Raw genomic sequence first — 12724 nt, forward strand, 5'->3', positions numbered from 1 at the left:
ATCATCACGGACCTTGCCATATTTCATTGTAACTCTCTGTTGATGCATCTGTTGTCCTCCTTTAGGATGTTAGCTCATGCTTTTAAAAAGTAGGATAGAAAAAGGTCCATGGCCAGAGAGTAAAATGCACAAGAGAAATGACCAGAAGGGTCACAGAAAATAAGGCAAAGGGTTGTTCTACATATAAAAAGATGCTCGATCTTGATAATAACGAAAGAAATGTCAATTATTATGCTACCATTACTTATCGATCATAAATCTAAAAGTTGGACAACACACTCTGTGGGTGAGGCTGTGTGGAGGTAGGCATTCTCATACACTGCTGGTTGAATAGAATTGGTACAGTCATTATGGGGAGACATTTGGCAACAGCAAATAAATTTATATATGCTTTTAATCTTTGGTCCAGCATTCACACTTCTAGGAATATATCCCAAAGGTGTACTGCAAAATATTTGAGGAAATGTATGTGGAGAACAATACTCTGTAGCTCTTTTTATACAATAATATGTTGGAACCCATATTAACCGTTAATAGAGTACTGGTTGGATAAATTATGGCAGATCTACACAATAAAGTATTTTGAAGCTATACAAAAATGAGAAATATCTTTAATACTATAAAGTAATTGCCAGGGGTGCCTGGGTGGCTCGGTTGTTAAGCGTCTGCCTTCGGCTCAGGTCATTATCCCAGGGTCCTGGGATCAAATCCTGCATTGTGCTCCCTGCTCAGTGGGAAGCCTGCTTCTCCCTCTCCTACTCCCCCTGCTTGTGTTCCCTCTCTCACCATTTCTCTGTCAAATAAATAAATAAAGTCTTTTAAAAATTTTTTTAAGAAATAAAGTAATTGCCAGATGCGTAAGCTGGAAAACATGTTCAGTTTGTTACTGTTTTTCTGAGAAAAGGGAGGATATAAGGATATATTTACTTATAGTTTTTAAAAGTGTAAGGAAAAAGAAATAACAAGATGGAGATGACAAGAATAAAAGCTAGACTTTTCTAGATATTTCTTATTTTAAGGATCTTATCTTGGAACCATGTAAATATTTTACTTAATTGTAAAATAATTTTATAATCCCCCCAAAATGAAAAAGAAATGAACCTAAATATGTATTGAATTGTTGGAATAATCCCACAGAGAAGAACTGGTTTTTCCCTCTCTATTTTCCCTTCCCTGCAGCCCTTTGCATTCAGATTTGTTGACCCTGAGCCCACAGCAGATGTAAACTTTGTAACAGTTTGTAAGGCAGAGGGGTAGCCTGCATTTCTGATGATGGATTAATGGGAGGTCCTTGGCCCAATGTCAAGGTCTCCTTTATTTTCTGTTTATTTTAGTTAAGAATTACCTTTCTTCATTCAGCTTCCTCCTTCCTTTCTCTTCCCAGCACCATGAAAATCACAAGTGGTATAGCTAAATGGGCAGGTTCCTACATTTTATTAGTAGGTTTCAAATTTGGACCACTTGAGCTTGCAAAATGATACATCCAAGGACACTAATAGGGAATTTTAAAAAGGATTTTATTTATTTATTTATTTGGGGGAGAGAGAGAGCATGTGCATGCACAGGGAGAGGGGGCGAGGGACAAGCAGACTCCCCGCTGAGCAGGAAGCTGGATGGACATGGGACTCAATCCCAGGACCCTGGGATCAGGACCTGAGCCACAGGCAGATGCTTAACTGACTGAACCACCCAGGTGCCCCAAATAGGGAATTTTCTGAGAGAAGCTTTCAGCTAAGGATAGGGAGACCTTGGCCATAATAACCAGAGCTAGTAACTTCAGAAAGAGCAGAAAAGCTTCTGAAACTGCAGAGGGCCCGTATAGAGGACAGGAAGAATGAAGTACAGGTCAGGATCAAAGAAAATAACACCAAAGATCAGTAGCAAAACAAAGACGGACTCTAGTTGCCCACACAGGGGAAATAGAATCAGTTTCTGATTGGAAGGATTAATTGGTTAAAATGAGAGGTCTTCCTGTATAATACGTTTGTGCATGTGTGTCTATGCTGTCTGGTCCTCACACATCAGGTTCTCTGGAATGTGGGGGGCAAGATGGTTATTTGGGATCTACATGCAAGAGCAGGAAGAGGCAGAAGCAGGACTGGGCAGAGGGAGAAGCTGAACTGTGACAAGGGCTCAACAAAACCTTGGCCCATCTGGCAAAAAACTTGTCTTGTGGCAGACAGAAATGATTGGCCATTGTACTCCCACCTAGTTTAGTCACTTGACACAGGCTCCCCCGGAAAAGAGCTCGACCTCCATCAGAAGAGGCTGTTCTGCCGCTAAAGCAGACCCTGAAGAAGCTGCCAGCAGAAGGCTGTGGGCTGGCCGCACTTCCTGCAGTGAGGAGGCAAGCCCTTCCTTGAAGGGGAAGTGGCTGGTGCATCTCTCTGCCTACCAGGCTACCCAACCTCACCACAGTTAGTCAATAAAGACTGGTTTTATTTTAATTTCTTTCAACAAAGAAAAGGTATTACCTTTTCTTACATTCAGTGTTGAATTTGAAATTACCATTACAATTTCTATTCCATGGATCGTCAGGAGGTCAATATTATATTTCTGGGCAGGCTGAAATTAGCGGCTCATTCATCCATCTATCTCAGAAACATTTTTTTAATATCTATTGCATGGAAGTCTCTGGAAATTGAAAAGATGAATAAAGATGCTTTCCCCATGAACTCTTGGGAGTTAGATTCTAGTAGGGTGGCAGACAATTAAATAGACAATTAAAACAAATGGTAAGAGTTTAAAAGATAGGTATGAACAATGTGCCATAGAAGTTTAAGGGTGGTGAAGAACAAAATACTCAGCTATGTCTGCAGGCATCCTCCTGGAGGAGGAGATGTGGACTCTGGCCCTCAGATGACAAGAAATATTTCCATAGGAACATTATAGGAAGAGTGAATTGCATGTGTAGAAGGCTGAGAAGAATAAAAGAATAAAAGAGCATCACATGTTATGGAAACCCTAAATACGACCAAGGCACATATTTTAAGTATTGGAATTGGGACTGGGAAGATAGACAGATATGGATAGAGATACAATCCTTCATTCATTAATGTAACTTTGTATTGTATTTTATCTAGCCAGTGTTTCTCGAATGCACTTAATCGTGATTTGTGGTTCTGCTTTTTGTTTTTTGCTTGTTTGTTTACATTAACACCCCTCTGCAGAACATTCTTTGGGAAATGTCGAAAGAAGCCTCAATTGAGCCTGCCAGGTCGTCTGTGACATAAGCCTGCTCTAGATCTAGTACTTGAACAGGTCTGTTTTGACTTGCTACTGACAGATTTTTAAATATATATTATTAGATCCTGGGAACATTACAGCTGTATCCATTCGTTCTTAGAGACTGGAATACAGAACTTCATTAGAAGGAACACCCAATCTCCCCGTCATAAAGAGTCCTTAGCAACCACCTAGTTTTAGGACACAGACAGAGAGGCCAGAGACTGCAGAGACTTTGACTCTTTCTGGGGCAAACTGGGCTGAGGAAGCTGAGGAAGAAAGTCTAGGTGCAGAGAGAAGTCCTTCACCATGGCATCTGTATCATTTCGAGAGCCAGTATCTGCCACAGTAGGGAAACGGATGATCGTGACAGGTAAAGAGTTTTCGCGTATGCTTTCACAAGGAAATCTATACTTTCTTTATCCCTCACCTCTATGATGCTCACATGTGATACTCACATAATGGGTGGAAGAATAAAATCATCACATATGTTTCTTTTATATGATACTGCTACTCTTACACACAGTTTGGGCATCAACACTGTGCTGCCGTAAACAGATCTGCGACATCCCAGTTTTCACTCTAGCTAACTTTCACAAACGAACATTTTTATATCATAAAGTTTGTTTTGTGTAAGTGGAACTTACTTTGATGTTAACTAAAAGTATACTTTTGGGGGCGCCTGGGTGGCCCAGTGGGTTAAGCGTCTGCCTTCAGCTCAGGTCATGATCCCAGGTCCTCGATCGAGTCCCACATGGAATTCCCTGCTGAGCAGGGAGTCTGTTTCTCCCTCTCATTCTGCTCTGTTTCTCTCAAATAAATAAAAATCTAAAAAAAAAGTATACTTTTGATCAAATTTTAATTATTACCAATTTAGTCTTCTTGTATTTTTATGAACTTGAAATATTTGGTTAATAAAAATTTGAGCAAAATGTACATTAAACCTAGTACAATTATTGTTCAACAAAATTATTGCATTTTGTTCAACTTGTTTTAAATGATTTGAGCGGTGTGGGGGGGCAATTATAATAATGTAATTAGATAGAATATGACTAATTGCGATAAGTCTATAAGAAATAAACTAAATTTCATCTTATTTCCTTTATAACTTTAAATCATGAGCATATCTTATAAGCTTACCTTCTTACCTGTCTATAAATTTCCACTTCAATCTTGAGAAACCGGCTCCAACTATTTGCCATCCACTAACTTATTCGATTCCAGTATACAGGTATATAAATACTAGAGTTATTAACCTGTACTCCATGGGAACAAACTTTATAATCTAGAGGATGGTGCCTTCTTAGAGTTCCTTTTGCTTTTAGACGAACAGACTCTACTCATTTCCAAAGGTCGGCATTTTTCCCTCCCGCCCCTTTCAGTTAGACTCTTGTCACAGTATGAATTCCTTCCTGGAATCCCCCAAGTTCCTAAATGATTTTTTTTTTTAAATTTGTATACATCAAGGTTTGCTCTGTGTGCTGCAAAGTCTATTTTTTAAATTTTTATTTATTTGAAAGAGAGAGAGAGACGGAGCTCATCCCAGGATCCTGAGATCATGGCTTGAGCTAAAGGCAGATGCTTAACCGACTGAGCCACCCAGGTGTCTCCAGGCTGTGAAGTCTAACAACAAATTCATAAAGCCATGTATCCACCATCAGACTAGTTTCCACCATCAGACTAGTTTCACCACTCTAAAAATCTCTTAAACTGCATTTATTCATTTCTTGCTTTTCTCTCCCTGAGATCCTAGCAACCACTGATCTTTTCACTATCTATACTTTTGCCTTTTCCTGAATGTCATGGAGCCGGAATCATACAGGATCTAGGCTTCTCAGGTTAGCTTATTCCACTGCCAATATGTATTAAGCTTTCTTTTTTTTTTTTTTTTGTTAAAGATTTTATTTATTTATTTGACAGAGAGAGAGATCACAAGTAGGCAGAGAGGCAGTCAGAGAGAGAGAGGAGGAAGCAAGCTCCCCGCTGAGCAGAGAGCCCGATGCGGGCCTCGATCCCAGGACCCTGGGACCATGACCTGAGCTGAAGGCAGAGGCTTTAACCCACTGAGCCACCCAGGCGCCCTGTATTAAGCTTTCTTGAGGTCTTTTCATCACTGGATAGCTCGTTTCTTTTTAGAAATAAATATTCCATCGTATGGATGTCCCACCATTTTTCTCTTCACCTATTGAAGGACATCTTGGTTGCCTGTGGCTTTTGCAACTCTGCAAAAAAGCCTCTACAAACATTTGGATGCTGGCCCTTGTGTGGATATATTTTCAGATTAATTTGGTAAATACCTAGAACTAGGATTGCCGGATCATAAGACAAGACTATGTTCAGCTTTGTAAGAAACTGCCAAACAGCCTTCCAAAGCAGCTGTACCATTTTGCGTTCCCAGTAGCAAAGGGTGAGCATGGCTGTTGCTTTGGCATCCTTGTCAGCATTTGTTTTTGTCTGCTTTGGGGCTGTTGTTTTGTTTTGTTTGTTTTCACTTTTAGCCATTCTAATAGGTATATAGTTACATCTCATACGTCTCACTGCTGTTTAAATTCACAACTCCTTAATGACTAATGTCATATACTTATTTGCCATCTGTGTATCTTCCTTGTTGAGATGTCTGTTCATAATGTTTGCCTATTTCATAATTATTCTTTTTTGTTTCCTTATTGTTGAGTTTTAAAACTCTGTCTGTATTTTAGATACAAGTCCTGTATCAGATAAGTGTTCATAGATTTTTTTTGCCCAACCTGTGGTTTGTCTTTTCATTTCCTTAGCATCGCCTTTTATACAGAGGAAATTTTTAGTTTTAATAAAGCAAAACTAATCAATTTTTTCTTTCATGGATTAAGTTTTTGATGTTGTATCTAAAAATTCATCACCAAATCCAAGATCCCTTAGATTTTTCTCCTATGTCTTTTCTTGAAAGTTTTACAATTATGTGTTTTCAGTTAGGTAAGTGATCCGTTTGGCAGTGATTTTGTATTTCTTAAACTTTTCATTTCCATCAGCCAAAAGATTTCCTCTTTTCCTTAAGCCACTTTGCGTTAGGTTTTCTGTCACTTGCATTGTGGTTCTTCATTGATAACTTAAAATTTCTTCTAATTTATATCAGTGTATACTTAGTTTCATGTATTTACATAATTCCACGTTGTCACCTTTGATAGATTTCAGCATACTGATATAGAATAATTAATTTCACATTCTTCTGTATTTTATATTTAATTTCTAAATTTTCACCATTATAATTATAATTATATAATTATAATATAATAAATAATAATATAATAAAAGCCACATGAATACTTTTGCATAAATTATTTTTCTCTGTTATTTTCTTATGGTATATTTACAAAGAATGAAATTAGTAGGTTAAAGATAAAGAGTCCATTATCCTACTTTTTAAAATATTTATTTATTTATATTAGAGAGAGCGAGTGCACGTGAATGGGGGGAGGTGCAGAGGGAGAGACCCTCAAACAGACTCCCAGCTGAGCACGGAGGCTATGCAGGGCTCAATCCCATGACTGATGGGCTCATGCTCAGAGCCAAAACCAAGAGTCGGAGGCTTTACTGACGCCCCCAAAGACTGCATTATTCTGTATGATAATTCAGGGTGTATTATTTGGCGTATTTTGACTACTTACCTAATTTGACAACTTATCAATTTTTTTGTCTTCAAATTTTTATATTTTTCTTTTGAAATATATTTTTGAGACTAAATTTTTTTCATACTGCTTTGAAATTCAATGTTAACAAATATAACTGAATCTCTACTGAATACTAAAAAGTTGGCCAGGAGAAGGTGACTGGCTGGTTCAGTCAGAAAGAGCATGGGGAAGGGTACCTGGATGCCTCAGTCAGTTGAGAGGACTCTCAACTCAGTTGAGCATCGAACTCTCGGTTTCAGCTCAGGTCATGATCTCGGGGTCTCAAATCTTGAGCCCCATATCAGGTGTCATGCTCAGCCAGAGTCTGCTTAAGATTCCCCTCTGCCCCTCCCCCTGCTTTCTCTCTCTCTTTCTCAAATAAATAAATAAATCTTAAAAGAAAGAAAGAAAGAGCGAGCATGGGACTCTTGATCTTGGGGTTGTGAGTTTGAACACCATGTTAGGTACAGAGATTACTAAAAAAATAAATAAACTTTAAAAAAATAAGTAAAAAAAAACCTGCCCAGGAGCTTTGGAGGATACAGAAATGAACATGAATAAGATGTTCTTTTTCTTCTAGAAATTTATAATCTGTAGATCTGATTAGAACATTATAGGTTATCCTGTTATCCTAATTGTTTAATCTAAATATCCACCACAGCATAGTGTGGTATTGAAAGGAGATGCAAATCTAACTCCAAAGGCCTTGAAAAATAAAGTAGAAAAGGAGGAAAATTAAATCACAATGCACTCCACAAAACTAGAGTCCCACTTTTAAAACTTTATTTTTAAAGGTTTTCTCTATTTGACACAGAAAGAGATCACAGGCAGGGCTTGGAGCAGCAAGCAGAGGGAGAAGCAGGCTTGTTGCTGAGCAGGGAGCCTAATGTGGGGCTCGATCCCAGGACCCTGGAATCATGATCTGAGCCAAAGGCAGACATTTAACTGACCGAGCCACCCAGGTATTCCTCCAACTTTTTTAAAACTTAAAAAAAAAAATAAAAAGTTGATATGTAACTGTTAAAAACAGATGATGCCCAAAATGGAGTCACTCATGCAAAGCTTCACTTCACCTAACTGAGACTTGGTGCAAACAGGACAGGCTCTCTCAGAAATGGATCTTGAAGCAGTCCGCCAGGAGCCGCCTGATCAGTGGCAGTTAGATAACCAGCCTAACAGCTGCCTGCCGTCCCCTAAAGGAAAAGTAAACCTGCAAAGACCAATGTTTCCCAGTATAAGTTCCTTGTTCTCACTTCCTTCGGCCCATAAAGTCTTTCGTTTTGTACAGCTCCTTGGAGCATCTCTCTCTATCCGCCAGACCGGAGGCTGCCCAGTTCATGAATTGTTAGGTAAAGCCAATAAGATCTTTAAAATTTACTCAGTTGAATCTTGTTTTTTAACAACACATACTCTATAAAGTACATTAATCTGGTATTCAGCCTGATGACATTTTATAAACAGCATTGTGTCTATGTGTTTACTTTTTAGATCAAGATAGAGCACATTTTCATCACCCTAAAAATTTCCTTAATGCTCTTTCCCAGTCCTCCCAAAGTCAAACACTGTTCCGCTTCTGTAATCCGTATGTTTTTGATAACTGTGGGTTTAATCTGATAGGGCAAATTAATCATCTATATTTTTAAAACATTTTATTTGCTGGTTCATTCTACCACAAAGGATTTGCTAGCAATTTGTTAAGTTGTATTACACAGTGAGGAGATTTTATAGATGTTATTTTTGCATTACAGAGATCTTATTATGAAAGCTAATATCATAAACAAAATTAGGAAGAGATTTAAAAAATATTTTAGAGCATGATTGTGTATTTTTAAAACATCTATTTATAAAACAAAAACAAAAAACAAGAATGGCTTACCCAGTTCTAAGTCCTCTGCTTTAAAGTTTAAAAATAACATTTATTTTAAAATACATTCTTTCTAATTGAAGGTGACACAAATGAATGGAAATATAATCCATGCTTGTGGATGGGAAGAACAAATATTGTTCAAATGTCCCTACACAAAGCAAGCTATAGATTTAATACAATCTCTTTCAAAATATCACCAGCATTTTTCACAGAACTAGAATAGATAATCCTAAAATGTGTATGTAACCACAAAAAACCCTGAATAGCCAAGGCAATCTTGAAAATGAAGGACTAAACTAGAGGTATCACAATCCTAGATTTCAACATGTCCTACAAAGCCTTAGTAATCAAAACAGTATGGTACTGACATAAAAATAGACACACAGTTCAATGGAACAGAATAGAGAGCCCAGAAATCAACCCATGATTATATGGTCAAATCATCTTTGACAAAAGAGGCAAGAACGTGCAGTGGGAAAAGGACAGGACTCTTCAACAAATGGTGTTGGGACAAACAGACAGCCACATGCAAAACAATGAAACTGGACTCCTTTTTTCACCACACACAAAATGTATTAAAGACCTGAAATCATAAAAATCCTAGAAGACAGCACAGGCAGTAATTTCTCTGACATCAGTTATAACAACATTTTTCTAGTTGTGCTTCCAAGGCAAGAGAAACAAAAGCAAAACAACAACAACAACAACAACTGTGGAACTACATCAAAATAAAAAACTTCTGCACAGCAAAGGAAACAACAATACTAAAAGACAACCTACAGAACAGGAGAAGATATTTTGCAAATGACATAGCCAAAAGAAGAGTATCCAAAATATATAAAGAATGTATACAACTCAACACCAAAATAAATGAAATAATAATCCAATTAAAAGTGGGCAGAAGACATGAACAGACATTTCTCCAAAGAAGACATCCAGATAGATGGCCAACAGACACATGAAAAGATGCTTAGCATCACTAATGATGGGGGAAATGCCGATCAAAACTACAATACAAAACTGGTGGGAGATGCACCAACAACGCATGAGGATTTCCACAGGTGCAGCCACTGTGGAAAACAGTATGGGAACTCCTCAAAAAATTATAAATGGACTACCCTATAATTCCATAATCACACTACAATTTGCCCAAAGAACACAAAAACACTAATTCAAAATGATATATGCAGCCCTATGTTTATTGCAGCATTATTTACTATAGTCCAATTATGGAAGCAGCCCAAGCGGTGTCCATCAATAAATGGGTGGATAAAGAAGATGTAGTATTGGGTCATCTGGGTGGCTCAGTCAGTTAAGCGTCTGCTTTCAGCTCAGGTGATGATCTGGGGGTCCTGAGATCAAGCCCCGCATTGGGTTCCTTGCTCAGTGGGGAGCCTACTTCTCCCTTTCCCTCTGTCTACCATTCCCCCACTTGTGTTCTCTTTCTCTGTCAGATAAATAGATAAAATCTTTTTTAAAAGACGGTGATATATATATAAAGATATATATATGTTTCTTATGACATATATATCTCATAAGAAAGAAAAAGCTTGCCATTTGCAGTACCATGGATGGATCTAGAGAGTATTAATGCTAATCAAAATAAATCAGTTAGAGAAAGACAAATACCATATGATTTCACTCATATGTGGAATTAAAAAAAAAAAAGAGCAAAAAAGACAAACCAAAAAACAGACTCTTAACTATAGAGAACAAACTGATGGTTACCAGAGGGGAGGTTCGTGGGGGGATGGGTGAGATAGGTGAAGGGGATTAAGAGTCCACATATCACAATGAGCACTGAGTAATGTATGGGGTTATTAAGTAACTATTTTGTACCCCTGAAACTAAAATAACGCCGTGTGTTAACTATACTGGAATTAAATTTTAAAAAAGAAAAAAGAAATACATTCTTTCATTCAGACTTTTTCATAATTCCCACTTGCTCCAAATTAAGGAGATGGAATAATTAATATGGGATGCTAAATTAAAAAGGCAGCATAAAAGATGATCTCATTTAACCTCTCATTTTTCAGATGGAAATACTGGGGATCAGAGAGCCAAGTGGCTTGCTGAAGGTCACACAGCCTTGATCAGAAGGTGGAAGCCTGTACTTGCCACCATTTACATGACGTATTTATGTGCACTATACAGATTACTGACTGAATAAAAAATTAATGTATTTAGTTGGCCATCATTTACCTACTAGAAAATCTGCTAGTGTAAACCAGGAATATTATAAAATCCTACCATACAAAGGAGTGATCACAGCAAGGGATTTCTGCTAGAAATACATTAGAATTGGAAATACTCTCAAGGAAATGGCCAAAACCCAATATGATGAATGAAACTGTAAGTGGTAGGAGAAGTACATAAATGTGTATGTAATTTTGAAAAGCACTGCTCCATTAGCTTGGGTTTCAGACCCATTTATTCATCTCATTTTTTGCCCTGTGAAACTGTCACACTAATAGTTATGTCTCAAATTCAATTACTTTAAAAATAGAAAATGACTTCACACTGAACTGCCAGTGGTTTCCTATTTGAAGAAAGAATAAAACTGTCCTACTGCAAATTCAGCTGATGTCTCATCACTATCATTCACGATGCAAATATTTTACATTTTTGAAAAGTAATTCATGACAAAAGCTTATGCATTTTAATGGCGCTAACACATTTGGTTGACTAATCTGCATTTTATTCTGTAGACATAGCATGTGATTTGCCTGAATCAAAATTTATCCACAAGGGACAGCAGTTTCAAATCAATCTTCCTTAAACTCGTTGGTCATCTGCATCATCACCAATGTGATTTGTAAGAAAAAACAAAACCATCAGTTGCTGCTATCACTTTGAAAAGCGGGACAAGTTTTGTCCTATACTCTGTTTTTTTTATTTGTTTTTGTTTTTTGTTTGTTTTTGTTTGTTTTTAGAACAACAAACACTTTTATTAAATGAGCTAAGATGGGAAGGAGAAGCATCTATTTGTCTTTCTGGACCTTCATTTAATTTTCTAAGTTGATCCTTTGTGTAGGTTACATTAATGTCACTTCTTTAAATCAGGGACAAATGCTCAGGATGGAGCAAAAAAATTTTTTTCGTTTTGATGGAACAGCGTTCGAAAAAAATGGGTTTTTCTCTCAAAGCTTAGCTGAGTGTTTACTCTGAGCTGGGCGCTAGGCTACCTCCTAGGAAAGAGAGAAACATGATCATCCCGCATCAAGAAGCAAAGACTGTAGGAAACTTTCGCATCAGTCTTGGCTTTTCTCAAACTTAACTGTTCTTTCTTTTTTTGAAAGATTTTATCTGTTTATTTGAGAGACAGCAGTGAGAGAGAGCATGCAAGTGGGGGCAGGAACAGAGTCCGAGGGAGAAGGACAAGCAGATTCTGCACTGAGCGTGGACAAGCGTGGGGCTTGATCCCAGGACCCTGAGATCAGGGCCTGAGCCAAAACCAAGAGTGGGCGCTCAACCGACTGAGGCACCCAGGCGCCCTCAGCCTTTCTAACTTCTGTTTTCTCATCTGCAGTTTGGGAATAATAGTACCTCTTTCATAAGGTTTGCTACGAGTTCATGAAATGAAAGTGCATAGAATACAAATAACTTTTTGAACTTTTTAAAAGACGCTATTAAAAAATAAAAAGAAGCTATTTCTTTTTCTTGAGAAGGGGACTAGCTAGAGGATAGACGTATTGAGGAGAGGACACAAAAATCAATCCCCCCCTTTTTTTCCCACAACAAGCAAGCCAAGTACACTTTATCACCCAAAGTTTGAAGCCATTAGCAGGTTTGTAATGGGTATGAAGAGAAATAATTCAAGATTATATAAGCCAGTGGCTTTTCAACTTTAATGTACACAGGAATCACCCAGAGTCTTGTCAAAGTGCAGATTCTGACTCCAAAGTTCTGGGTTGGGCATTTCTATCCAGCTCTCAGGTGAGGCCCATGCTGCTGGTTCAGGGACCCCACTTTTGAGTAGTAGGGA

General features: G+C 37.8%; 1 protein-coding gene across 2 annotated transcripts in view; it reads left to right on the forward strand.

Annotated features, from left to right (window-relative positions):
- The first annotated feature begins 3417 nt into the window (after positions 1–3417).
- C2H4orf45 (chromosome 2 C4orf45 homolog) overlaps positions 3418–12724 on the forward strand; it is a 98701-nt gene continuing 89394 nt past the window's right edge. For both annotated transcript variants that reach the window (XM_047717803.1, XM_047717802.1), the window contains exon 1: positions 3418–3598. In XM_047717803.1, the coding sequence (XP_047573759.1) occupies positions 3535–3598 (64 nt within the window). In that variant the 5' untranslated portion in view covers positions 3418–3534. The remainder of the gene's footprint in view (positions 3599–12724) is intronic.

This window comes from Lutra lutra, chromosome 2, assembly GCF_902655055.1.
Source record: "Lutra lutra chromosome 2, mLutLut1.2, whole genome shotgun sequence".
In the NCBI taxonomy this organism is placed as follows: Eukaryota; Metazoa; Chordata; class Mammalia; order Carnivora; family Mustelidae; genus Lutra; species Lutra lutra.